This window comes from Plectropomus leopardus, chromosome 3, assembly GCF_008729295.1.
Source record: "Plectropomus leopardus isolate mb chromosome 3, YSFRI_Pleo_2.0, whole genome shotgun sequence".
In the NCBI taxonomy this organism is placed as follows: domain Eukaryota; kingdom Metazoa; phylum Chordata; class Actinopteri; order Perciformes; family Serranidae; genus Plectropomus; species Plectropomus leopardus.
In genome coordinates this window covers 27,910,642-27,938,140 of record NC_056465.1, presented here as the reverse complement: position 1 = coordinate 27,938,140, position 27,499 = coordinate 27,910,642, and the positions used below count along the sequence as shown (strand labels likewise).

Genomic DNA, 27,499 nt, shown 5'->3' with positions numbered 1-27,499 from the left:
GCATGCAGGAAAACAAAAACAAAAACTGGCATTTAAATACTTGTTTACTAAAGTTATACATTTAATCAATTTGTTCGTGTGATTTTTCAAAATACGATAATTTTGAGCATCTGATTCGATCATATAACATTTCCAATCTGGCAACACTGTACTTAAGAAAATCTCCCTCATTTTCACAACCTAAGATTGGCAGGTATGCAATGGTACCTACTGGTTAAATAAAAAATAAGATAGCCTGCAGAGATTGAAGTGGTTTTCTTGTTAAACTACCAAAAGTGAGTAGTACCCTAGTTATAATACCATTATAAACACAACACCCTGTGATTCCTCAGTAATAATCAGGGTAATTATACATTCACACCGCCCTCTCTGTTGTTGAGGGCACTTTTCCACTGTCCTCATCCAAGTAATTGCCACTACATGTAAATATCAAGTGGTTAGTGAATAATTAGTGTTTCATTGGCCAGCAATCACCTCTGGGTCCCGTCTACACTTTAGACCCCTCCCCCGTAGAGCCGCCCTGAAGACAGGGGCCCCTTTTTGAATGACAGCGTTGGGAAGGAAGACGAATTTTTGTCTGATTTCCCGCAGCCGCAGCGTCGATGAGAAGCAGTCGAGGAACTCCATTCTAACTGAATGGATTGGTATGGGGAGAAGCGGACCACAAATCACGGCTAAGCGGCAGCTTTGGGACTGTGTAACGTTGACGATGGTTTTACTTTCGCTGCTGTTTCGACCAGGTAAGTGTCGCCTTTTTTCCCCCCAATCCGTGCTCCTCCACTCCTCTCCTGCATGCAAAGCTGAGTCCCGCTTTCCCCGCAATGGAGGTGGAAAAAGTTAACTTTTTCCTCTTGTTGCGCGACTGAGCTCAAACTCTAACTGATTTAAACTTTTCTCACGTATAGTATCTTTTAGTTTTAGTGGTTTTTTTTGTGTTTAAGACGGGGGAAAGTGGCTGTTGTTTGAAAGTATCCCGTCCACAGAGGGGACAAAGTAATGTCCTGTTGCTGCGGAGTATCCCAGCCTCCAGCCAGCACTATCGCTGCTAGCCGAGCAGCACGAGTTGACTCAAACCACGGACGTCTTTTTTGGACACATTTTCACCTATTCTCGCAAAACACAACAACACCAAACAACTTGTTACCAACCACTTAACAGCTATCCCGTTTTACAGAAACACAAACACCGCTGCTTTTGTGGTTTTATCAAGTTTTGTGGAGTTACGGTTTAGCTGCCCGTTAGCATAGCTCGCTAGCCTTTGGCGTCCAGCAGCACCCGCAGTCAAACCAAAAGAAAACCACGGAGTTTGTTTTTTTAACCAGAAAATGCCACAAATCCGACACCAAACGGCCTTTATAACATTCAAGCCACGAGTGTAACTTCAACACAAAGTTTTTACTGTTTTAGTGTACGGCGAAGCGAAGTGGATCATGGTATTTTCCCCTATTCATGCTTCATTTATTAACTTTGTTAGCTACCATGCATGGGGGTCCTACTTTTTGGCCTCTGAACGTGTTGCTCACTCCTTTAATCAAAGTTAGAGATCAGAAACCACTATCACAGTCGTGGGTATGTTTTGTTTGGATTAAGAAGCTTGTTTATGTAATATTTTTGTAGCCAGTTACAAATATGTTTTTGAATTGCGTGTTTATGACACACTTGGGACTCATACGGTACGATTTTTACTCAAGAGTTTTGTTTTCAGCTGTTAGTTAAACATGTATTAACTCTATTAGGTAATCTGTGACAGCTACTCTCAAAACAGTTGTATTAATTTATTTTGTAAAACTGCAAAAGTCATTTGGCATTCCCTGACAATGGGCATTAGTGATAGCATTATTTTGATTTTTTTTTTTTTTTTTTTTTTTTTTTTTACAAAAAGTGTTAAAATCATATGACTAAAAGTTGTCATACATGTAAGATTTCCTATTGACAGAATATACGCATTTAACTTCATATTATTTGTTAAGGCAGGAAAACTGCAAATCAGTATATCTTGATATAAGGATTAAATCCAGATAACCCTTTCTAAAGACACCTGGAAACTTCAAGGGGTGGGGGGGGGGGGCGCGAGATAGCATATTATTACGATAGTTTTGCATGACATTCTGTGAATTATGTTGCAAATACAAATTAAACTTTTGGTAGTCTACTAGAATAATATAAACGAATTGCCTTTTGAGTTCACTAAACACAGTTTCCTGATATTAATATGAAGTTAGATGAGCAGACATTGGGTACACAATTTGCAGATGAAAAAATGTTTTAAATGTTTAAAATTGCATTAACATTATATCATGACATAAATATTGCTATCATATTGCATAGAGGGGCCTCTGGTGATTCCCAACCCTACAAGCCCCTCAGGTTTCTATTTATTATTTCGGTACTTTGTAATAGCTTTATCGAACTGGATTTAGCACCAAAAGTTTTTTGATAGTAGACTTACGGTTGAAATGTGCAAAAATAGTTTCTTGAATGCATGCAAATGTTTTGCAGAGTTATGTAGGTTAGCCTATTTGTTGAATAACAAATCCTTTTTAAAAACGTGTTTATTTACACAATGCCAAAGTGTAATTACTATATTTTACATGCCACTGCATTACCATTTAATACAATCAAAGTTTTTCAGCCTTGTTTAACGTAAATAGTGAGCTGATCTGAGTTAGTATGGTGCTTACTGTTGAAATGTTGAAAAAAATATTGAGTTAGTCTGCAAACTAAAGACTGGGTCATATGGTACACACTGTCCCTATTTACAATTCTATCTAAAATTTACTAATTATAACATACTAAAACATAGCGTATACTGTTTGTTTGGTCATTTGCTTGTTCCTTTTCTGTTCCTATGTTTCCCACATGGTCCTCACACTTGTTGGTAGCCTAAGTGGCCAGAGCATAGAGACCCTTTAGGGAGATGCGTGGTTGTTGATGTCTGTGCGGGCAGTGATTGTTTGAAAGTCTCAATCACAGCAGACTTGGGTGACGTCGCAGCGAGACAGGGGAGGGTTGCAGAGTGCCTCCAACTTGACCTCTCACACTCCATCTCGTTTTCTTTTTAATCAGAGCTCATGTCAAGATGTATTAATCATCCATCATGCTCCTTCTTAGCACATCAGATATATGTGGAAGGGAAGAAACTGCAAAAATATTCATGTGTTCTGGTGTGAAATCCCCATGTTTATCTTGTCTTTGTCCACGCTGGTGGGAGATTAGACAGTGTTTTGGAACAACGCGAAGATTATTCTGTTGCTAAAGAGGAGCAGTGTGTTGCAACCAGCCCTGTTTTTTTTGCTGATCTGAAATGGGAAATGTATCCAAAATACAGCAGGAGTCAGTCAGCATATGACTGAAATGAGCTCCATGAATATCCACACCTTGACTTCCCACAGAAAAAGTTCATGTTGTCCTCGGTAATAAATATCCCAGTTGTCAGTCATAACTGAACAGAAAGCCCAACATTTAGGCAACGGCACCCAAATATCACAGGCTAAACCTAGCGGCCCCCTCCATCTGCCCTCTAGCTTCCAGGTTGGACCCTGAGTTGCAGAACAAGTGCGACTCTTTGTTTGTGATCCTCTCGAAGTTAGCAGCCCCCGTACACCGGGCCCTGCCGTGCCATGCAGTGTAGCTTAATGGACGTCAATTACCTCAGCAACAGCCAAACCACATTCAACACCCTGAGGCAAACTAACACAGGTTGGTTTCCTCCTACAGTGGGGCTACATGCTATTTCTGTGAGGGCTAGTTGGGGGAAATAAGATTTGACTGACTCTGGAGCACAGTGTGGGATCATGGCCTCATGAGCTCACGCATTTGGGTTTTAATGGCTCTCCTGATTGAGCTAAACTTGATAGTGGAAAAGTTTTGACTGTGCTGCCTCGTGCACTCTGCTGAGGTAATGTATCTGTAAATGTCAGATGGATTTTAAGATTAGGTTAAAGCAGCAAGACATTGCAATACAAATGTTGATGCTTATTCTTTTTGTTTTCCAGCTCACTGCCAGCAGTGTCGAATCCAGCGCTGCAACGCGGAGTATGTGGCTTCTACCTCACCCTCTAGTGGTCTGCAGGAGGACGTGGCTATGGATGTGGACTACTGCATTGCCTTGCGGGCCTACGCGTTGTGCACCCGGCGTCAGGCGCGCAGCTGCAGGGGCGACCTGGTCTACCACTCGGCCGTCTTCCGCATTAAGGAGTTATTCTCTCAGCACAACTGCTCCAGCGATGGGCCCACCTCCTCCGCCAAGGTCCCCAGCACATCACGCCCAGCCGTGTCGGAGCTGTGCGACTACGAAAATCGTGTCCTCGTGTCCGGCTCGGCCGGTCAGAAGAAATATGCCCACTGTGGATTATTCGGAGACCCGCACCTACGGACTTTCCGCGATGAGTTTCAGACCTGCAAGGTGGAAGGGGCGTGGCCTCTGATCGATAACCGCTTCCTGTCTGTGCAGGTGACCAACGTGCCCGTTGTCCTGGGCTCCAGCGCCACAGCAACAAGCAAGGTGAGGATGGTTTTGAGTAGAGCTGCAACAATTAGTCAACTGACTAAAAATTAATTGTCTAAGAAGACTGTGGGCTCTAAGGAATATTTTAACATTTCATAAATAAAACAGTTAGTCAAGTGAAATTGATGAAACATTAGCAGATGAATCATTAATAAAGTAGTCGTTCGTTGCAGCCCTATTTTAGAGCAGCAGTACCTAACTTTTTTCGGTATCCGACCCCTAAGAACGAAACGGTCAACTTGCCAACCCTCTCACATTTTGCACTTCTTTTAGTTTTGATCGTCTTTCGCATATTGTTTACTTTAAATTCATTATAGAGGCCCGAACAGTAAATCTTTTCCAATATTGCACAGGGGGGAAATCAAGGATTAAAGAAAAATCTGGCAAAAATAAACAAAATCACGGCTCCTCAGATTTAGTTTACAACCTCTCAGGGAGGGAGTCGTGCTTTTCTCACGACAACAACCAACGACAATATTTGAAACAAATGTTTTGATTGTGAGTTTGAAACTTATGGCCAATATGAGCAGGCTTTTTCTGGGTGCTGGCTTTCTAGCTCAACTATTGCCATAAAGTATCAACATGTGAAGTTAATCGTCATTCCATGGTGCCTCTCGAGCCTCCAGCATTCCTCTTGTCTTGGAGCTCCTTCAGATCTATGAGGGAAAGGAGAGAGGAGGGGAGTCCTTCGGCGGTGTTGAATCACAGACATGCTTGAGCGCTCTACCTTTAACACATGGGTGGTCATATGGTAGTGATTAACGCTCACTCAAACATTTTCCTCCACCGCCACGATCTGGAATGTTTTTTCACCCCTCTGGTCAAATAATTAACTGGGTGCTTTTTGTGTAAATATGGAATAATGTGGAAAAATAAGGGAATAATTGGACAGCAGCGAGGGTTTTTTGATTCTGTTAATGAAATGGGCTGGTTTGTCATGCTCTAAATGTTTTTAAATTGGTAAAACCCATATTGGGTCTTTATCTTTGTTTGGAAGTGAAAGTCACATTGGTATAGGCTCACCATGAGCAGACTGTGTCCATTAAAAATAGGTTAATCAAGCTGCTTTTACAAGAATCTTATGCTTAAATAGTAAATAATTTTGACTTGACTTTCCATACACTTGGTAGTTTGCGGTACCCTGCATGAAAACAAAGCATACAAAACAACAAGCTTTAATATTGTGCCAGAGATTGCTGCACAAACTCTTTCAACGAGAGTCTGCATTGTGTCCTGGCTGTGCAGCCTAATGCAAACCTGTACTGTGGGTATGTCTGTGCCAGCACCCGCATGCCCCCATCATGCTTTTGGAGTTGTTTGCAACTGCCAGACTTAAGACAGGAAATCATCCATCAAATACAGTATCCCCGTAAGTGTAAACTTAACCACAGCCACCGCTTTGTCAAGCTACTTTGAAGAAACAGAGGTTAGGCCCCAATTTTTTTAAAGCTCAGCTGGAATACAAATCACAGTCAGTCATTGAGCAAGCACTAGTGCCAGTGCAGGAGAAGTGCTGGAAGATACATGGGGATTTGAGGCTGTTATGAAACTGTTGTGTGAGCCAACATTGAGGCAAGACTGGTGGAGTGCCTTCAGTTTTAGTAATTTGTTTTTGGTAAGAAAGAAAAGGTGATGGTGAAGACCACACAATGATTGTAACTGCAGTGTTTTCGAGCAGTCTCCTCTTTGGGTGGTAACAGTGTAGTGGACCACTGACAGCAATCAGTGTCACTCCGTAAAGAGACCAGAGTGGGCCATCAACACCTACCACGACACTCAAAATGTTTGGTTTGCTGCCGCCACCTTGTGGCTTTAATTGGTACTGCTCTTCAAGATTGACTGGAGAGTCTTCTTTTGTTATTATTACTACATTTAAAATGTTCTACTTCACGTTAGGAAGAACCGTCAAACTATAGTTTAGAATAAATATTAGTGTTTTAATATTAACTTAATTCTGATCTCATGTTTTTCTCTTTTCATAGATCACAGTGATCTTTAAGTCTTTCCACGGCTGCACAGATCAGAAGGTGTATCAAGCCACCACAGAAGATCTGCCGCTTGCCTTTCAGGATGGGACGCGCAGTGGCGGTGAGAGCGGCAGCCTGACCATTATCGAGCGCGGTGGGTCTGGAGTGGGCCGGCAAGTGAAGATACAGGCCCGTTACATCGGCACCTCCATCATTGTCCGGCGTGTGGGCAGCTACCTAACCTTTGCTATCCGCATGCCTGAGGACACCCTGGACTTTTCAGAGGACAATGGCGGTCTGCAGCTCTGTCTGCACGGCTGCCCACGCAACGAGCTCATCAAGGAGCACACGCTGGGCCGTCAGAGCCAGCAGCCCCGCCTGCAGGGCACCAACACAGAGCTGGGTCCTCTGCGGCCTCCTCACCAAGTCTACACAGTGGAGCGGGCCACAGCAAAGTGTAGAGAGACTCTGCAGGTGGAGGATGTGTACTTTCAGTCCTGTGTGTTTGACTTGCTGACCACAGGAGATCCCGAGTTCTCCATGGCAGCCTACGGCGCTCTGGAGGATTTAAAGGCGCTGCCGCCTAGTAAACTGAAGCAGAATTCCCCGAGGACTCCACGTCTTTACAACCGAGGAGCGTCACACACGGCGGCTGCAGCAGCAGCTAACAACTCCCTGCTCTCACTCCTACTCCTCATTCTGCTGCTTTTGTAAAAAATACATATAAATGATTTAAAAAAGAGAAACATGGAGACAGAACAGAACGTGGAAGCATTACCAGCTTGAGGAAAGAGTGACTAGAGCTCAGACATATATATTTGTATTTTTCGTGAATGTTTTTTGCAATTTGTGAATGTTGTGATCTTTTCCTGTTCTTGTCATTTGAAGGATTTCACACTCAAAAAACGATGGTATTTCTTCCCACTTAACATGTTCTGTGGATTCATTCATGGGTCACATCATCAGTAGTAAAAAAAGACATAAAAAACCATGTGGTTTGGGGTCCAACAGTATAACATGTTTCCACATGCTCAGTATTAATTGGTTTACAGCGATCTTTTAAAACTCCTAATTGTGTGTGCTGATGTCACGGCAGCTAAACAGCATTGAGTTTTTTGTAAATAGAAAAGTCTACATGATGCACGACCTTAACACTCCAGCATGTACGAAGCTGCACATGTAACCCCATATTGTTTGTGAGCTGTTTTTCTGCAGAGCGATGTGGCTTTTAGATCCTTTATAATAACGGCACTTAACAATTTTAACAGTTTTGTGTATTCAAATGGTATTTCTTTGTCTATCTCAACTGTTATTTCAGAAATTTGGCATGCTTACTACACAGGATCCAACAACTGTATGTAAAAACTACCTATCCATAATATATGATGTGTCAGTGTGATATTCAACCGTCATTCTCCTCTGTGAAACACTCCCTCTTCAAGCTGTTTGGCTTCCAGTTTTAAAGGTTAAAAAAACACAAATCTTTATATAATAATATATTAAAAGAGTGTATATATGTGTTTTATATTGTGTACATTTGCCTGTGTATAGATGTTTTAACTGTAATATGTTTTACATTTGTTGTGTTAAGTAGGTTATTTTGAGACATTGTAAGAAAAACTAATATGTTTGTAATTTTCTGTATTAAAGTGTTGGACACTCCAGATCAAGGTTGTTTTTTTCCCTTTTTTTCCCCCACAACTGTTTTCTAGTGTTGTTCTGATACTGATTAAAATGTTTTGATTTTAAGTAAATAGTTTAATGTTAGTCATTAGCAACATAGCAACAATTTGGCAATATTTGACACTGGAAAGTTGTACCAGTTAAGGATTTCTACCAGAGTCATGCCAAACTAACAATAGCAGCCCTCTCACATTCATACAGGGTTAGTAGTATACATTAAAATAAATATAAATGTTATTTTTTAAGGGACTGTTTGTTATTTATGAGAGGGGAGGGGATGATGCACAATTTGGGAGGTAAATATTTCCTTAGGTTCGGGAAGGGAGTTATGGTTTTTGATTTGGCTAAGGGGAGTGATCTTCATCTAAAAATGGTCCTATTTTGTATTTATTGTTAATACCTTAAAAACCTGTAAGTGGGTTTGAAAGACATGTTTTCTTTAAAATTCTCCAAAATAACACCATTTATCATTGCCGAAAACTGAAATATGGTTATGAATGGTGAAGAGGGGCTCATGCATTTCCCCCGGTCACTCAGGGAGGCTCAAGTTAAAATATTTGTAAAACAGGAAAGAGAACAGTCACACCCCAGCAGCCCCTACTCTGACATAATAATAATATTAATAATAAATAAAGTACAGTCCCTAATACAATGGTATCAGATCAATACTCAGTTTGCAAGTTCAGGTATCGGAGTGGACATCAGAAGGAAAAAGTGATATTGGAACATCTCTAGTTTAAATGATGTTTTCCCATGACATCATATTATATCACACAGAGGTTTTCATCAGCATCCACGTCCCCTTAAACCAGAGGTTATGAATCCAAAATCTAATAAAGCAACATCACAGGAGGGAGAGTGAACTCGTCTTTCATTCGGTCGATTATTCACAGTTCTACAAGCACCATTTATTAGATAACAATAGAACAACCATAAAAAAGCAGCTACACGATCTTTTGCTGGAGTTGCAACATTACGAGATTTTCATGGCATGATAACTGACTCAGAACATATCGTGGTTTCGTGGTATCACGGTTTTACAGAATTATTGTTATCAGTCAGAATGGCCATTAAAAAGATTAAAAGAGAAGGGTTGGTTTTGGTTAAACAAATGTTTTCTAACTGCAATTAATGCTAAAATAGTCTCCCTTTTGAAAACAAATAAATAATAAAATAAATGTGAGATTCTCTGTCCAGTTGCAATCTTTTTCAATATCATAGATAAGCACATGTACATGGTATAATAATCAACCTTCATATCACCGTATACCTTAAACGGGTACAGTGGTGCGACCCTCGTTTCTGCCATCACAAATAGCCTTGCAACTGGTCTGGCACTGATAAAAAAAAAGTCTTATAAGGCACTGAATTCATTAAAATAAGGCCTTAATTGGCAGTAAATGTCTTAAATTCATCTTTAAAACTCTTAGAAAAATGTTTAGACATGGGATATACGATTTTATGAGGGCCTTTTGTTTGTTTGTTTTTGATTTTTGTTGTTTTTGACATGTAAAATCTCAAAAATAACTGGTAACATCTATTTGGCAAATAATTTAATAAATTCCTCTTCTTAAATTCATAATTTGGAGAATCCCAGCAGCGGAGCCTCACATTCAGAGTGAGAAATATCAATTTGCCCAGAAAACTATAGACATGAAAGATATATGAAAAGATATTTCCTACTTCTGTTGCTAAACCAAACAGATACTTTTAAGCTAAAGTAATATGTTCCTCGTCTTCCGTGTGTTCCACAAATGGTTGTTTTATTCAAAATTTAATGTAGATAATCTCACTTTTTCACTGAACAAAGCACCGTCATGTTTTATATTACAATAAACATTTGGACAAAATAAAATAGTCTTCTTCAATTTTTGTCAAACTTAATTACAAGTGGCACTGGACGTTTATTATGAGTGTTAACTTGCCTTAAGCCGCAGAAACTCCGAGAAAGCTACTTTGTACGATGCTGCTAGTTTTTTTCTGTTAAATACGCGTCAGTTTTCAGTCGCTTCGGTGACAAACAGCACTGAGATGATAACTCATCAGAGTGGGCCTACCTTTCGACGTCTTCTGTTGTAATATGAGCACACCTGGGGGTTTGCGGTGAAGTGTCCAGTCTTCTCTCGCTCCTTTCATCCTTTTCTAGTGTCCATTCATCGTTTAACTCAAACTTTAGTCTTTTTAACATGGAAAAATGTTCTTCTTTGCGGTGCGAAGTTTGTCACGACGACCCTTGATGCAGCCTAATTAAGGACTCAGCACACCTGTGAAGCGGAGTGATACAAGCATGGAAAAACAAGTGCCAGTCAGCGCTTATTGAAGGCCTCTTGTCCAATCAGATTGCTTGGTCGGAACTACTACAGTGAGTCAAAACACCACACATAATATGACAAAAAAACACGGGAGCTTTTCGCCATTTATAAATCTGAACCAATTGGCTTCATTTCTTTCAAAAACATGGGAGGAAGGCAATAAGCAACAAAAGAAGAAATGACCCCCAAAGTAGCAAAAAATTAGTCAAAAAAGTGCAAGAACAATTCCTGAAAATTAGTTAAATAAATAAATAACCAACAAAAAGAAATCACCTTTGAAAAGTGCTTAAACACTATAAGAATTATGTATCATATTTTTAAATATGTAATTATTTGAATTATTACTATTATTTCCCCATGTTTTTTTTTTTTTTTTTTTTTTTTAAGAAATCACACCAATTTGCTCAGGATTCATAGTTTTAAAAAACCTATGAAAGGCATCTTAAAGCAGCATAAGAAAAGTGATATTGCTCTTTTTAAAGTGTTAAACAATATGTGCATTCAAAACCCTACTTTAGTAAAAGTAGTTAAAGCATCAAAAGTAAATGAACTCGTTTTGCAGTAAAATGCCCCTGGTGACTGCTATAATATTAAGAACTAACACAATGTTTTACAGCGGCAACATTTTCTAACTGAAAGCCTGTAATTCCACTTGTGTCCTGATGGGGTCCTCAGTCCATAAGGCCTGACAGCTCCCAGTATACAGACAGTTTTGACAAGCTGGCTGTGTAGCTGTAGGGATCCACAGTATGTTCTCAGTCCCCTGTGTAAATGTTACCTCTGAGTGCTGAGCTGGCTGCTGGCTTTGCTTTTGTCTGCCAGAGCGCTGCATGGCTCCAAATAGGATTTAGTCTGTGGTTTAACACCAGGTTAGAGTCAACACACACGCACGGTTGCTGATATTTGCACTATACACGAACAATGAGTGCTCTGATTAGAAAGAAGGATGTGATCAGTTTTTATCGGCATCAAAAATGCAATTAAGAAAGCTCCTGCACACTCCTTATGAAGACATTAAGAATTAATGCGTTATAATTAGTAGATGTAGATTTAATTTATATCTTGAATTAAGTTAAAAGTGTCTCGGTGCTTTTATTACTCTGAGTGACAGAATGTTTCGTCACACATGCAATCATACTTAATCTCTCCATGTCCCATTTCTTCAAATAAAGACAACAGCGCAGTGAGCTGCATGGGTGGAAAGGAGATGGCCAATGAAACGTGTCACCATTTGCACCCGTTAGATGTTCAGCACCCTCGTGTCCTAAATCGAGTCTTCCTTCAGTGACTCTATCACCTCGTTCTTAATGTAAGGAGGACAGGAGAGAGATGGAGAGAGATGAGGAGAGGGAGGGAGGTGATTGTGGACTGGTGGTAAAAACTGTACTCAAGTAGTGTACTTAGGTCAGGGGTGTACCACCAACATGCGGCCTATGAATGAGCAGTCTCCGTGGGCCCTCGCTTGATCCGTATGTCTCCTCCTTTTTTTAACTTATTTTTTGCAAAAGACATGACAGTGTTCGTCGTTGCTCCAGCAGCATACGCAGTCAATCAGCTCAAGCTGTGTTTACAGATGACTTGTAATGCAGGGACGGACTAAACCACTTTGCACCTTTAACCATTTAAAACTTGAGTAAATAGGCTTGATTTTGAATGAAAGAAGAAATGACCCAAAAATAAGCATGGAATTAGTAAAAGATTTAAGAAAATGACTGAAAAATTAGTTTAATTTTTTTGTGAAGTTATGGTAATTATAAATATGATCTTCCCCTTACCTTTTCCTTTCTTCCTGAGACATGTTTCCCTAGCTTTTTTTCCAAATAATTTTCTTAATCTACTAACTTTTTTGCTATTTGCCAAACATGTAATAACAGGTTGCTCGTTGTCTTTTTCCCATGTGTTTGAAAGAAATCAAATGAATTTGCTCAGGGTTTGAAGGTTTAAATATTTATGAAAGGCATCTGACTGCAGCATAACGAAAGTGGGTCAGAGGGCCCCTTACGCTTTTTGAGGGCCCCATCCCACTGGGGCCCTGAGTGTCCCCCCTATACGACGTCCTTGACTTAGTTACAATTTTTATGTAATTAATTTGGGATTTTCCAATTCATGCTACTTTTGAATTTTACTCCAATTAATTCCATAGGAAATGATTGTACTCTTTCCTTGACTACATTATCTCTCAAGTAAAGTTACCCTTCAGGTTACAGTTTCAGTTTAAAAAACTCTATGATAAGCTTATAGAATACAAAACAGTATGAAAAATGTAATCAGTGGATTCCAAACTTTGTGGCCCCTTTCAAAAAAAGCTGTGTCTAGTTGAGGAATTCATCATTTTCAATACACAAAGAGGTGATATTCTCCAATATCCCCTCGAAAAGCAAATATAAGAGAAAAGTTTTTCTTGTTTTCTCTCATTAATCATCTCACAATCCCTTAGACTTTTCTTGTGACCCTCTGCAGTGGCCCAACCCCTAGGTCGGGACACACTGGACTGAAGAAGCTAATTGTACATGAGCAGCTACGACAGCAAAATGCTGCTTACACCTTGTTGCATCAGTACCAACAATCTAATAATGTCATATATAATAAATACAGCAGTCACAAGGGACATTTTACTGCTGAGCCGGTACTTTAAGTACATTTTGCTGGCAATACTTCTAAACTTTCTCTTAAAGGGATACAGGATTTGATTACAGGAGTTGCAATGCAGTATTTTTTTACGTCACAATCTTTTATCTAAATACATTACGAATTCTCTAAATGTTGAGTTATAAACTGAACTGATGGCATGTAAGTTGAGTTTGTGCATGCTTCCATTTTCGTTATCATTTGAAACAGAGCTAAAAAAGCACCAAGTCTGCTCTTGATTGATGTCATCTGCTGAGATGCAGCCATCTGACAGCACTGTCAGGCAGCACCAGCCTTATATAATAACCCCATGTGAGAGCGTCCTCCCAGTCTGTTGGAAGAAGATGAGATTCTTGACAACTTCTGAACATGGAAGCTCTTAAAAAAAATGGAGATTGACATTGGAAACTTCTACTTTTTACAAACTGGAAATGCAGAATATGTAAAATTTTCTTACGGAGAATGCAGCACAGGTTTTCAGGAAACTGCCCAAGCCTGCGTAGATTGCTCCACCAGCCTCTTTGAGCCATCCTGTCTTGACTTTCCCCTGTAAACAAGGACAATTACCAAGCTAATGAGTTGAGAAAAAACTGCTTGAGTGATTGATACTCTCAATGGGGAAATTAATTTGATATTAATAGAGCACTTGGCAAGATAAATAGATAGTGGTGTGTGAGTCCTTTCCTTGATTGATAATGGATAGATTGATGGCTGTCTTAATGCAAGATGTTCCTCAGACTTAAATGAGGTGGCCTTGATGAGGAGAGACTTTCGTATCACGAGATGATCAAGTCGTCGGAACATTATTGGGTCTAAAATTACTTCGATATTGATATTTAAGGTGCCAAACCTCCAGTTAGAGAGGAAGTTGGGGGCCTCGGATGCATATTAGATGATAATAATAATTAAAGCTGCAAGCAGCGATGAACGGGCCCTTGCACCTTTGCGCACGTCGCAGCTACTTGCTGGACGCCGACTGATGCAGCTGTATCACTCTGAGAAAGGGCAACACTACGTGCAGCAGTGAAATGGGGTTTACTCCATGTAGTGCTGAGGCTGGAGATGAGCTAAGTCACTTTAGCAGGTGTGTGTGCATGTGTGTGTTTGTGTGTGTGATGTGATCTGACCACTGACCACTTACAGCTCTGCTGCAGGCTTACTCACAGCAACAAGCACGGGAAAAAATGACAATATGTGTCTCCTTTTTCCCTGATGATCACAGTAAGTCCCTAAATGTGTGTCTTGTTCCTGCATATAATGCCGCTTAGAGGTTCTGAAAAATTGCTAAATACAATAAAATCAGCGCGTTCGTAGTCCTCTCCTCCTGTTCCCTGGAACCTTAGGTCATCTCATTCATTTGCAGGAAGATGAGGCCATTGTTTTTTAACGTAACAGTATGTATTTCAATGTTGCTTACCGTAGAAAAACTGGGACTGATTGCACCACCGTTCACTGTTCTGCAACGCTCTCTGTCACAATGTCCTTGAGTGCTGAGAGTACTTTAACAATGGAGTAAGAGCGCACTCTGACTCTGCCTCACACAAACGGTGTGTGTGAGGTGGAGCTAGGTAGAGCTAGCCAGCTAGCTGGGGTTAACCAGCTACAGGGAGATCATTAAAGTGTAAAAAAAAAAGTAACTTCCTCTTACCACTAGGTGGCGCTATGACCGTGAATCAAAATTGCGCAGCAGGTGTCTTCAGGCTTGGACTTTCATCAAATGTGTGAAATTTTCTTAAGCTCTGACCATCTGGGGTCCAGTTATGACAGTTTTTGATGTCATGTTAGGACACACTGGACTAAAGAAGCTGCATGTCGTAATGTATTTAATGGCCTCTCAGTCCACCGCCGTCTTCAAAGCTGCCTCCATTAAAAGGTACATTATTACAATCTCTTCTTACTTTTTTGACTCCGCTCTCTAGTGGCATATATCGGCTGTATCTGTGCCACCATAAAGGAGACGTGGAGGTATGAGGGCAGTGACTCTTGCGAGTAATTCAGATTGCCACCTTGTGGCACCTGTGTTCGGGGAAGATGTCAGATTTTACAAACTATGCCATTTTATCCTCAAAAAGTTTTCATTGCTTGGGGTAAATGAGTCTGTAATGATCTAGAACAAAAGCATATGCTTATATATTGATTTTGTATTTTTGTCATATACAGATTTGCAATGGTGATTGCTGGGTAATATGTATGTTGATGTTGTGCAATGCGAAGTATCTTACTAATCATGCAACAAGGCGATTTGATGTGAGGCAGCTCGTTTAGATGCAAAATCTGTCAAGACTGACAAGGTGAGTGCATCTGCAAGTCGAATGAGCAGTCATGCTTTTCAAACGTAATATCGTATTTGTGCTTCATTGTTAGCAACAGGCGTGCACTCGGGCCTGTCGTAACGACTTTACTGCTGAGGACCACCCTGTTTCATATGTGTCCTCCCCAGTGTTGAAACTAAACTTACGCCCCTGAATGTGATGTTGATCAGTCATCGCTGTAAACTCATTCACCTGCTCTTGTGAGATCGTGTTTGTCTTCAGTTTCACAAGTGTCTCCTTAAACGATCACCTTGCATCATCTCTGCTGCTCCGATGACTCCTAAGCTCCCCCAACCTCCTCTGCTGAAGCATTTTGCTTAATGATGCACTCAGAGTCTGATTGTTGCACCGAGTAGAAGACGTTCAACATACACATACATTACACCCTGTTACATGGGTCACTGCTGCAGAACAGAGAGCGAGAAGTTACTCATTTCTCAGCGAGTGTGTGTGTGTGTGTGTGTGTGTGTGTGTGTGTGTGTGTGTGTGGTTTTTAGACCACTCTAGTCACAGCGATTATACAGCTATCTCATACCGCAGGCTCTCTCATACCTGACCAACTCAATCTTTCTGTGTCTCCTCAATAATCAGAGTGACAGCGAGCAACTAGACATATCTCACCCACTGGCTCGCTCCAGAATGGGTATTGACCTACATATCAAATCATATGCTCCTGGCTCGTGTGATAGAGATTGGGTAGGGGGGGAATAACACTGTATGATTGGCAGTCCTACTTTAGTAAACACGTTGCATCCCCTGGCTTCCTGCCTCTTCACATGTATCTGCCGTTAAAGGTAAAACATCGGCGTTCTGTAAATCCTGCCCAAGCTGAGACTTCCTGCCATTTCAGCAGTGTTTTCTCTGCTACTGTAACAGTAGAGAACAGCTGAGAACACCTGGTTGTCTGTGTGTGTATTTTTATTAACGAGCCTGTGTCACCAAACTTTTAACAAATGGCCCCCCGGCACCCTGACGCCCCGAAAAACCCAGCTCGGAAATTAAGCATCTGCATCATAAATCTTGGAAAGTTACAATAATTTGCAATTCACTCCCTCATCAAAGGCAATATTACCCTAATTTATTATCTCCCCGCACGAGGGGCGCGCAAAGGCCGTGGAGATAAGAGTTTATCAGGAGGGGGATTGATTTTCATTAACTGATTGTAATAAAGATGAACTGCCTGCCGTGCACACTGACCAAGAGCCACACTTTATTGTAATTGGGACAATTTATTTCATGAGCCAGTGACTCTACTTTTTTTTGTCCCTCCCACTCTTTATTTTTCATATCTGTCGCTGCTCTTCAAAATGTGAATATCTCAGCTGCTTCTGATGTAAGAAGGTGATGATTACAAAGTGCATGCTGAGAGGCAAGTCAACTGTCAACAGATGTTGCATCACATTTTGGCTTCTGGCACCAAAGCAGCGCTGTAGTTAGTGATGTAAACTTGACTGATGCGCGATGCCTTCCTTATTTCAATTTACTGCTTCCTGCTTGTCAAAATGATAATGTTATTTGTTCCCCTGTCTTTCTCCTCCATGATCCACGCTACCTCCCAACTGTCTACATGCCGTGGTGTTGTTTGCAAATTCGGCTCCCATCATATACATCCTGACACATATTTCAGCTGGAGCGTGTCTCCCCCTGCAGCAGAGCAGCATCAGGTGACCTGCTAACTGGCAAAGCCTTCAGTCTCTGCAATGACAGATAATCCCAATCATGCTTCATGCTGCACCGCTGGGTTTTCATATGAGTATGAAATGGGTACATTTCTGCTCCTGAAGCTTCCAGCGTTTTATGAGTGCCTGGTGTGAGAGCAACAGAAACTGTGAAAAACAAAATGTTTACAAAAGTTCAAGCTGTGCATGTGGAGTAATAACCCCGCTATCCTTTAAAGGGCAACAACACTGTCATCACAGTTTCATCACTTAACAGGAACGAGGCATCGGCAGTGGACTCTGGGGTGGCGAGCTGTAAGAGGTTGCAACATCTGCACTCGCCAACTTTCAAGGTCCTTCAGAGCAAATCCTTGTGCAACAACTCCCCCTCTCTTTGCACGGTGGTTCAGCACTCCATTCAGCATAATACAACTGTGAGAAACAAAACATCCTGTTTGATTTTTTATTGTAAAATTGGAAAAAAAGGAGAGAAAGAGAGAAAAGCCCCAATAAGCATTTCTTTTTGATATACATATCTTTATCTTACCATAACCATAAAAGAAAAAGAAAAGTGGCTGAATAAATAAATAATAAATAAATAAAATAAATAGATAAATAAATAAACATCAAGTTACATACTTGACCCGATAATTAATTATAAAATTATTTAATCATCAATCATTAATATGAAGTAATCTAAGCAGCAAGTATTAAGAAATTTCAACAGGGGAAAAATGTTTGGTTTCTCAGGCTAATACAGAACACATAGTTTTTTTTATACGTTTTTTTATAAAAAGATACTGCTTTCCCTGTCAGTTAATCCATGCTGTACTGACGCAGCCACAAAAACAGGTGGCGCTCTCCTTTAAAAATAAATAAATGAGGAAAGAAAAACAACCTGTAAACTGCATTTTCTCCTCCAGGTTTAAAGAATAGTACTGAGATTCCTCTTTTTGCGCCCTGTATGTCAGTAAAGTCTTCTTCACAGACTCCGTACTGCTGTTTATATGTTTTTGTATGCTTTGTGCTGAGAAACCAGAAAGTTAACATCTTTATAAAGCGACCCACCCCCTCCCTCCCCCGACACCCTCCCCCATTTCAAACCCTAATCTATATGTACCCAAAGAAAGGTCCTGTGCTGACTTTCCATAATATACAGATTTCATATTTATAATAAGCTACTATCCTTAGCATTCAAACCATTGTTAAAGAATCATATTGTTAATTCTAGTAGTACCATAATCTTTAACCCTCCCAGCCCCCATTGAGCATGCTCAGAGATCGAAAGGGCACCATGGTAGGATAAAAAATATGTATAGATATAAAAAAAAGATTAAAATGGATGAAAAAAATGTTGGAGATAAACTTAAGTTTGTCCACATGCGGCTGAATTATAACACTATTTGAATCAGTGCTGCCGTTTCCTTTCTTTTAGTGGATTTTTAAGTCAGTTCTGTTAATTTAAAAAATGTTAAGTCAATTAATTTCTTGGATTTCACTCATTATATTACTGTTCCCTTTCTGAATATCATTGTGGATATGTATATTTAAGCCTCTGTACTACATACAAACTGTCCTCATCCACAAACCTTCACTGTTTTAATTGCGTTCAATCAAATTTCTTTTTTTTTTCTCTTGGCAGAATGAAATTAACTCAACATCTTTCCCAACTCATTAAATTTCAGCCACAGCTGGCATCTTTAATTTGCATTACCCAAGCTGTTGTGAAGGCCAAATTTAATTTGATTTTAATAATTTAAAAAACTCTCCAGTAGAAATCCCATAAGAAAAGATTTTTGAGTGGGTTTATAAGGCCCTGTATGGCCCGGGGAAAGGAGGGCATATATCACAGCTTCCTAAAGCTGCTGGGCCCTGACAGCACCGAGGAAACTAACAGTAACTCACCAGCGGGGAAAAAGCTGTCTTCTGGCAAATATATATGAAATCTAACCTTTTCACTGGGAAACTCTATTGTATATCATTACAGCCCGAACGGACCCTCCTCCTTCGATGTCACACTATAGCACAAAATCAAATACTTTTTTTCTACTGATCAATATGTCCTGAAAATTAACACAACTGTAAGAACATTTTCAAAGAGTCTGGCACAAGTCTGATGAGGAAATGCAGTGGATATGCTTGCATAATTTGGCAATTCATGATGAGAAAAGGCATTTTTAAAGACAGCATCTAAATATTGCCTGCAAGAGAACAATATACAGTGAGTGAAGGTAATCTGTAGTCATACAAGTAAAAATACAAATAAAATAAAAGATCAGGACCTGGGCAGCAATTCTGGTGAAGACATTTGTGGAACAGGAGGAATAGTAGTCATGTTTTTGTTATGAAGACTTTACCTGTGTGGATGGCGCCGTAGAGCCAGCATTGTGATTGACGACTGAGTCACTGATGTGCCGAAAGTTTAGAGTGATCGGAGGTCTCACAGAGTCCTGAGGGGGCAGGCTGCTTCCGAGTAAACTGAATGGCATGTTGGAAATATCCTCAAATTAAAGAGTGGATGTTAACAAATCTGAAAGTGAAATGGATAAAAAAAAAAGGCATAAAAAACAGATTTCATCTCGGATGTTCTGTTGGCATGTCTCTTTGTAAAAAGCATCGCCGCAGATGATGCTAGTTTAGTTAATTAATCATATCTGATACGGCGTGATGTGTCGTGACCACACTGTATAGGAGCCATGTGTGACCGGCGCTAATGGTAAGCTGTCGTCTGGTCGAAGCAGCAGCAGCTGTAGCAGCTACACTTACAGGCCTGCTGCTGTCTAATTGATGGATCATTTTGCTCTTAATTTGACCTCCTAAGGCTGGTAATGCCAGGCTGTTCCTCACGGTGTACAAGCTCTCACTGTGCTATTATACCCTTTGGAAAAAAAAAATATACAGCTGCTCTTCACTGAAGAACTTGTACAAACTACTCTAAACACTATATACAGATCCTGTCGCAGCCATGTAAACTTTTGAACCTTTTAGGTTTTAGCGATAATGACATAGATTCAAGTGCTTTCCCACAGGACGTGCTGGCTCTGTCAGATATGGGGCCCCCACCGAGACTTCAGATAGTAGTTAGATGGAGAAAAGACTCCAAAGCAACCACTGAGAGAAAAATGGACTCTGTCACTCAGTCAATTCATTCAAAATGCCAATGCGTAATTGATTGCACATCTCTTGCCCTGCGGTGCTGCTCCCCATCTGATCAATATTATCATTATCCTAATTATGCTGTGGGTTAGCTCCTGGCCCCCGTGAACTGATGGTCCCTATTAAGAGAGAGATATGCTGGCACTTGGAGGTGAGGCGAGAGCTGGAGGGGGGGGAGGAGGAAGAGGAGGGGAGTCTGCTCTCGCCTGCTGAGAGCAGCTGGAGGAGCTCGGCAGCGGGAGAGGGCACGACCCGGCAGGGACCACTGTGACACGCCGATGGAAATTTTTACAACTGCTGTCAGGCTCATTTGTATATTTTATTAAGCAGTTACAGATGCTGCGCTGTTTTACTGCTGCGTATCCAGCTCAGCCGGGTGGCACTTTTACCACAGTGCTTTATGGTCAGATTATCTGTAATATCAAGGCTTTAATGATGACATGGAATTACTCTTGCTTCAATTATGGTATTGCAATGCGCTGAAAGAACGGCGATTCATGGCTTAACACAATGTGGATCAGCAATGCTTGGCTTAAGAGGCTGTTATTGTGTCACGTTTGGCACTACGGGACTGACACAATAACGCCGACAGATCGCACCTCCGAGATGAAATACTGTGATGAAGCAATGAGTGGCAAAAGAATATATCTGAACATGCCCGAAACAATGTCTAACCCACATATTCTACGCCACTAAAATAGTATAGCTTTATACATTTTTTTTTCTGTTTTGTTTTAATATTCCTTAAACCCAGTAGCTATAAATGTAAAAGGAAAAGAAACCAAAAACCCATTTCCTCTTTTTTTTTCAACCTGAAGCTAGTATTTCTTCTTAAGTTTAACTTGTAATATTATTAGTAGTAGTTTGTAGTATTAGTATCATTAATACTATATATTACTGTTCAGAACAATAAAAATGTTTGGTCCTTTGGTCCCTTAGGGGTGAAAGATTTGCAGTTCTACTGTTGCTAATGGAAACCTCAGTGACCTCCAAGAGTCATAGTTCTGCGCTTGCTGAGAGAGACGGTGAGAGAATAAGAGAAAGAGGGAAAGAGAAAGAAAGTCTGTCAGTGGACGAATAGAATAGCTTCTTTTTTCCACTGTTTTTCTTGATCTTCAAGTTTTAACCCTCATTTGTCCAGTACAGTAAAAGCCACAAGCGCCTCTTTCCTTATATATATGTGTATATAATATGTATATAGAAATCTATTTGTTGTTGCTGCTTTTTTGTTTGTTAGTTTGTTGCTTAATTAACAATTCAAGTCTCAACAAGAAAAAAGTTCTGTTGTTCAGTCTCATCACATCTTTTTTCAGTTTTTTTTTCTTCTTCACGTCTTTCTTGCACTGTGCCATCTGTTACTGTTAAGTCCCCCGGTGAAGCGCCTCCTCCTCTTTCGCATCTTCCTTTTCTGCCGGAACCTATATCTTCATAAGTAAATGCTGATATGTCTTCAAAATTTCCTTATGTGTTGATTTTTTTAAAACATATTTTGCTTTCAAAGAAAAAAAGTTAAACTCCTCCGAGATATCTTCACGTGTCCTCTAAAACCTGAAAAATAGAAGGAGAGGGGGGAAAAAAAGGCAATTTCAGATCTCACTGCTCATTAAGCTGTCATTCCAAAGATCAATTTCTTTAAACTTTGTATAGTTCAATATGGCTCTATTATATAAGTGAAATGGTCTGGAGAGAGCTAACCCACACTGGCACACCAATCAATCTTTGTCAATCACCATGATGACAGATTTTCCCATAATTAATACGCCTGCTGTGTGGCATATGAAATCAGCCCTTATAGCTTCTACATGTCTGCAGATACTAAAACTCTAGAGACATTAAAATATTCAACTTTACATTCACTGAACACATACTACATTTCATACTTCTCTGTAAAATAGATAAGAAAAATATAAGCTCTCAAATTCAGGCAATCTAAAGAAGTCATGAGGACAACGTTTGGCCATCAGCACGCCAGATGTCAGCTGACACTCATTCAGCCCAGAGTTAAAGCTTCAGCCTCGACAGAAACAAGGTTAATGATCCAAATCTTGAACCACTGACGGGCTTTGACACTCTGCCGGCTCACCTGTGCTGCTGCAAAGAATACTGAAGGTAGGCTGTGTCAGTAAGGGCGGCTGGCATCCTTCGGTCTCTTTAACTGGACTTTCAACCTCTTCATCCCAATCTGAAAGCCATTCATGGCTTGAATAGCTGCCTGTGCACTAGCAGGGTTGTCGAAGCTCACGAAACCTGTGAAAAAGTACAAGTTTATTAGCCCCGCTGAGAGATAATAAGGAGCGCCAATAGGGGGAAGTGGGTGTTAATTTCCTACATTCTGGTGATTTTTTCTGCACCAATTTGTGCCTTTTCTGCATAAATTTATAGTGGAAATGTCTTCAATATATAATATTGAGACACTGGAAATGTTGTTTTAGGAAAACAAATTAAAAGGGAGTGGATATATATAGTTTCAAGTTTTAATTATACCAAAGCATTTGTTAATAATAATAATAATAATAATTGTTAATACGATGCAATATTTTTGAGATTGTTATTGTACTGAGAAAATCTCATACTGTTGCAACCCTAGTGCATAAACAAGCTTTAACATAAAACTAGTCAGTATATGATATCTATTACAAATGACTCCAGTGGCAGGCAGAGAAAACTGCAGAAAAAAAGGATGAGCGATATAAATAAATATCTCTCTGTGTTTTCTCTGCTTGATTATTGTGGCCTGTCTGCCTCGTGAAGGAGTCTAGATGGCGTTGTTGAGGCAGGCAGCACCTTTAGGCTGCCTCGCAAATGCTCAGTGCTAGTGACAGTGTGATATAAAGTTGTTTTTGAAACTAAAAACAGTCTTGACGGTTTACTTTTTCAGAGTTTAATATGTCCACAGTGAACACCGGTGTGTTAGAATTGGATTTTGACCAGCTGCATCTTGTCGCACAACTTCTCATCAACTTGCAGCAGCAGCTAAAATAACCGACCACTGTGGGACTCCAGATGCAACAAGTGTGGGGCGTTACTGTCATAAGGCATCACTGTTGTGACAGTTTTTTTCTGAAAGAGATGTAATATCAGGCAGCTCTATGATCCGTAAGAGAGGCAGGTAAGAGAGTGAGAAATGTCCAGAATATTTTGAGGGTTCAGAGGGATTTAATAGCTTTTTTTGTAGGTTTATTGGAAAATAAAAGATGCAATGAATCACTGATTGCAGTAAATTATTAGTTTTATGGCAACTTATTTTGTCATCAGCATCATGATCAGGGCAGTCCTACAAATACTTTGTTTTTCAACTGAATATATCTTTTAACACAGTTTTCAGATTTTCCTAGAAAGCCCAAAAATACAAAATTGAATGAGCACAGGTCCCTGTGCAAAGTAGTGCGACCAAAACAAGAGCAAACATAGTTCATCATGAGGAGACAAGTCTGCATTTTCCCCAAAGATACACCCCTCCTCAGACCTATGCTGAACATCCTGTTTTTATCATGTGTAAAAATAAAGCCTTGAGAATTCAGTGACCAGAAACTGCAGTGGAGTGTGTCTCCGCTTGATGCGCTCCCCTGTGTCTGTGGTGTCATTAGGAGCAGCCGATGACCCATGAAAAACAGCAGGAGTCTCTCCACGTCCACAGCCACCTGGGAGAGATGTCTGCCTGGCCTGCTTGGCTCCGGGTTGGCCCATTAGGGCGAAGGCTGGGCGGCGTGGAGGAGGGCTGAATGCAGGTCTGAAGAAAGTATAGCAGCAGGGAAAGGAGGTGACCTCCTAACCCGCCATCAGGTTAACACATTCGGGCTGGGAGCGGAGATGAGATGGAGAGGAGATGCAAGCTTAGAGCTCTAAGCCCTCCGCTCAGTCCTGTCACACATTACAAGTGTGCTTTCTCTCTTACTCCCTGTTTCCTTGTCTTTTGCACACCATCAATCTAAGTTTATCCCCTCTTTCTCCTCTCTAGATTAATTACACCAGTGTGCTCCCTCCTTCCCCAGGCCTAACATTATGTTGTAAATGCATAGTGTATAAGTCAATACTGCAAATAGCTCTTCTTTCATGAATTTATATGTTATTAAGTCCCCCCAGGGAGACGGGACTGGCGATCAATTTTGCCCAGGGTTCTGCTGTTCCCTGAAGTGAAAACAAATGCTGATCCATAATTGTCCTTTCCCTTTCTCCCCCCCGCCATCCCCGCCTGTCTCCTCAAAGTTGTTATAAGCCCTGGGGCTTGTTGGTGTGTGTTGGCTGACGGAGCTAAATGGGACGGGAGGCGCGGAGGTGTGTGAATCAGCCTCGGCAGTGAGGGTATTGACAGATATTGGGGTTACAGAACGGTGATGTGGATGCTGATACAGCACCTCAAGGTTTTCAGGTCACACGGCTGCCAAACAGAAACAAGGACATGGGCTCTGATCGACTGCATCATGGCTAGTTTGGCTACAATGTATTCAGCACATTTTCTTTTCTGCAGCGCTGATGCCAAAGCACAACAGTCATCAAGATGCAAATTCAGGTCAGTCAGTCAGTCAGGGGTAAGATCCTTCAATCCTCCATGTCTGGGTGCTGTCAAACATCATGAAAATCTACAGCATCTAAAAAAAAATGTTTGTTTGACGAATAGTTTGGGGCACAGTATGAAAATAAAAACTTGCATTATTGTGAAAATGTAACTTACACTATGATGCTTCACGCCTTAGCTGTGAGTTTTTACACAACACCCACAAACGTCTGAATATTTAAAAAATATAAATATATATGTAGGAGATCAGACTGCAAAAACAAATGCTGTTTTTTGCAAAAGCACATTGCTGTTTGTCCAAGTCCTGAAAACATCCATTATACATTTCCCTTGAGTGCATTTATGCAAATATTTGGTGAGGTTATTTCCCCCTGTGTTGCTCTCTACTTATTAGAAATCATTGCGGAGGCCTGTGCATCTAGACCTGCCATTAATGCATCTTTATGTAGATGGTTAATAATTACAATCAAATATAATCATACCCAAAGCAAAGAAGAAGCCAGTAAACATGTAGAGAAAAAACAGAAGTCCCTTATATAATGTATAACTGTGTGCTGTGGGCTTGATAGCTGTGCGTGAGTGGCAGCGAGTAACTCACCGAAGCACTTGCTCTGGTTGGTTGCCCGGTCCATGAAGACCTTAGAGGAGATGACGGTGCCGAAGGGCAGAAACATCTGCATGAGTTCATTGTCTCCAAACTCCTGTGGCAGGTGGTAGATGAACAGGTTACAACCCTCCGGACCTGAACACACACAGAGCGACAGGAGAGAGAGTGTTTGGTTGGTGAGGGACAGAGAGAGACAGCTGTGAATTTGTCATTTTGATCTATGCAGTCTCTTGTGTCGACTAAATTAAGATAAGTGGAAATAGATTTTCAGGACATCTGTGACATTATCAGTGATAAAACATAACTGTTCTTAAACACACAAAGATAAATTGGAAAGTTTTTGCATTGATTTACTGATATTGAATGGATGAGAGCGTGTTTAAAATCTCTATTTACATTTTTTAAAACTTTTCTAAATAATATGAATATGAAGGACCGAATCTGGATGATAGATTACATCCTCCACCTAGAAACTACTACAGTGGGATCAATGACTGCATTTACATGAACACTATTATTCAAAATAGTACAATATTCGAAATTTGATACAGGTCATATAAAAAGCATATCTCGTTATTTCTAAATTTGGCCTTTTACCAATGTGTTATTTTCCAATGAAGACATTTTGGATATGTCGATATTAATTGGGTTTTAAGAGCATGTTTTGGACATGTATACAGCTAATTTGGAACATGCATCTCAACTGGGGGTTTAGACAGCAATTTGTGAACCACGGCATCTCGCCTGTTCACAATCAGCTCTGTGGGTTGAACACAAACCAACTAGTCGAAAAGGTTGGGGTAGAGATGCACACCCAAAAGTAATATTTCTGGTGGGACGGAAAAACACTGCTATATTTACACATTATGAAACACTTGGATATAACAGGTTTTTACATACTTACAAATGCCAAACTTTTAAAGAAAGTGAATGAAAGACGGAGGCTGTGTTCATACAACCCAACAAGCCCACTGCCGTCGGAAAACTTTGAAAAAAAATCCTATCTTGGCGACTGCACGTAAACAGGAGTATTGTGGAATATTCATTTTCATTAGCAATGTAAAAAGCTTAGTAGGAATATTGTTTTCTTGGAATTAGGGCGAAAAACAGTAATATATTAAGCATATTAATGCACGAGTTGTGCAGCAAAACAAAATCTAATCTGAAAGAGTTAAAAAAAAAAAACAGAAATAAAAAGTATATTATTTAATATGTCATGTAATATATGTAAAACTGAGGGCTTGATTGCTTCATATATAGGTTTGAGCCATACTTAAGCACCTCCTGTCGGACACATTTCTTTCCTTTCTTTAAAGATTGTTTTTTGTCTGATGAAGAGCATGCGGCTTGAAACGTCACCTCGGTGGTAATTAAATTAAATATCTAGGGGAGCATAATCTAGTGTGTGGACTTTGTTTTTCTTCTTCTCAAGATTATTTTGGGGAAATGTGAAGGAAAAAGAGTGAGGGAACGATATCCAGCAAAAGATCTGGATGGCCAGGATTCAAACCAGGGACTTGGTGCTTAGGGCACTTGCACTCATGTGGCATGTGCCCTAGCCACTCGGTAATTGGGACACTGGGTAATCAGGCCGCTCCTGACAGTTATTTAAAACACATACACACATAGACATAACCAACACCAGAAGAACAGCCACTGACAATTACACAACTTCAATGCAACCTGAATTAATTTTTATTGTGTAAACCTGCAGTGAGTGGAAACCATGCTGATAAATTGTGAGCTTTATTTGAGTAAGCTGCAACAATTTTCTTGTAATCCTTCTTTCTACATTTTCATGAATTTAATTTTACCACTACTCTCACAAGTAAGGATTTTATTTCATAAACCTGAATTATTACTTGTGATAAAAAAACAAACAAACAACATGTGCCTATGTAGATTATATGTAACCTATTTTCAAGATAATAGTCGTGATATTAACATTGTTCTATCATCCTCATACTTTATATATCTATTACCTAAAATTAGATTGCTCTTTCAGCTGGTCCGTTTTATTTATCTGTTACAGAGAATGAGATGTGTGCAGTGTAAAGCAACAGTCTTCTCTCAGCTGCACATTCTTTATATATGTATTACAGAGAATGAGGTGTGTACAGTGCTAAAGTAAAATTGGTTTCTCATGCTCATCT

At 40.2% G+C, this 27,499-nt stretch overlaps 2 protein-coding genes across 7 annotated transcripts in view; one reads left to right on the top strand and one right to left on the bottom strand.

Annotated features, from left to right (window-relative positions):
* Positions 1 to 413: 413 nt before the first annotated feature.
* On the top strand, positions 414 to 8,138 carry rgmd (RGM domain family, member D). Its single transcript, XM_042514470.1, has 3 exons — positions 414 to 740; positions 3,996 to 4,504; positions 6,490 to 8,138. The coding sequence occupies exons 1-3, from the start codon at positions 545 to 547 to the stop codon at positions 7,186 to 7,188; spliced, it is 1,404 nt and encodes a 467-aa protein (XP_042370404.1). The 5' UTR covers positions 414 to 544; the 3' UTR covers positions 7,189 to 8,138.
* Positions 8,139 to 21,264: 13,126 nt separating this feature from the next.
* celf5a (cugbp, Elav-like family member 5a) overlaps positions 21,265 to 27,499 on the bottom strand; it is a 217,865-nt gene continuing 211,630 nt past the window's right edge. For all 6 annotated transcript variants that reach the window (XM_042482195.1, XM_042482205.1, XM_042482200.1 and 3 more), the window contains exons 10-12: positions 25,338 to 25,481; positions 22,307 to 22,470; positions 21,265 to 21,771 (exon numbers count right to left, since the gene is read on the bottom strand). In XM_042482195.1, coding sequence (XP_042338129.1) covers positions 22,343 to 22,470; positions 25,338 to 25,481 — 272 coding nt within the window. In that variant the 3' untranslated portion in view covers positions 21,265 to 21,771; positions 22,307 to 22,342. The remainder of the gene's footprint in view (positions 21,772 to 22,306; positions 22,471 to 25,337; positions 25,482 to 27,499) is intronic.

Excerpts from the sequence above, each read along its gene's own strand:
- rgmd (XM_042514470.1), top strand. The coding sequence starts at position 545 with ATGACAGCGTTGGGAAGGAAGACGAATTTTTGTCTGATTTCCCGCAGC. Across the intron at positions 741-3,995 it reads TTCGCTGCTGTTTCGACCAG|CTCACTGCCAGCAGTGTCGA; the intron begins GTAAGTGTCGCC and ends TTTGTTTTCCAG. Across the intron at positions 4,505-6,489 it reads GCGCCACAGCAACAAGCAAG|ATCACAGTGATCTTTAAGTC; the intron begins GTGAGGATGGTT and ends CTCTTTTCATAG.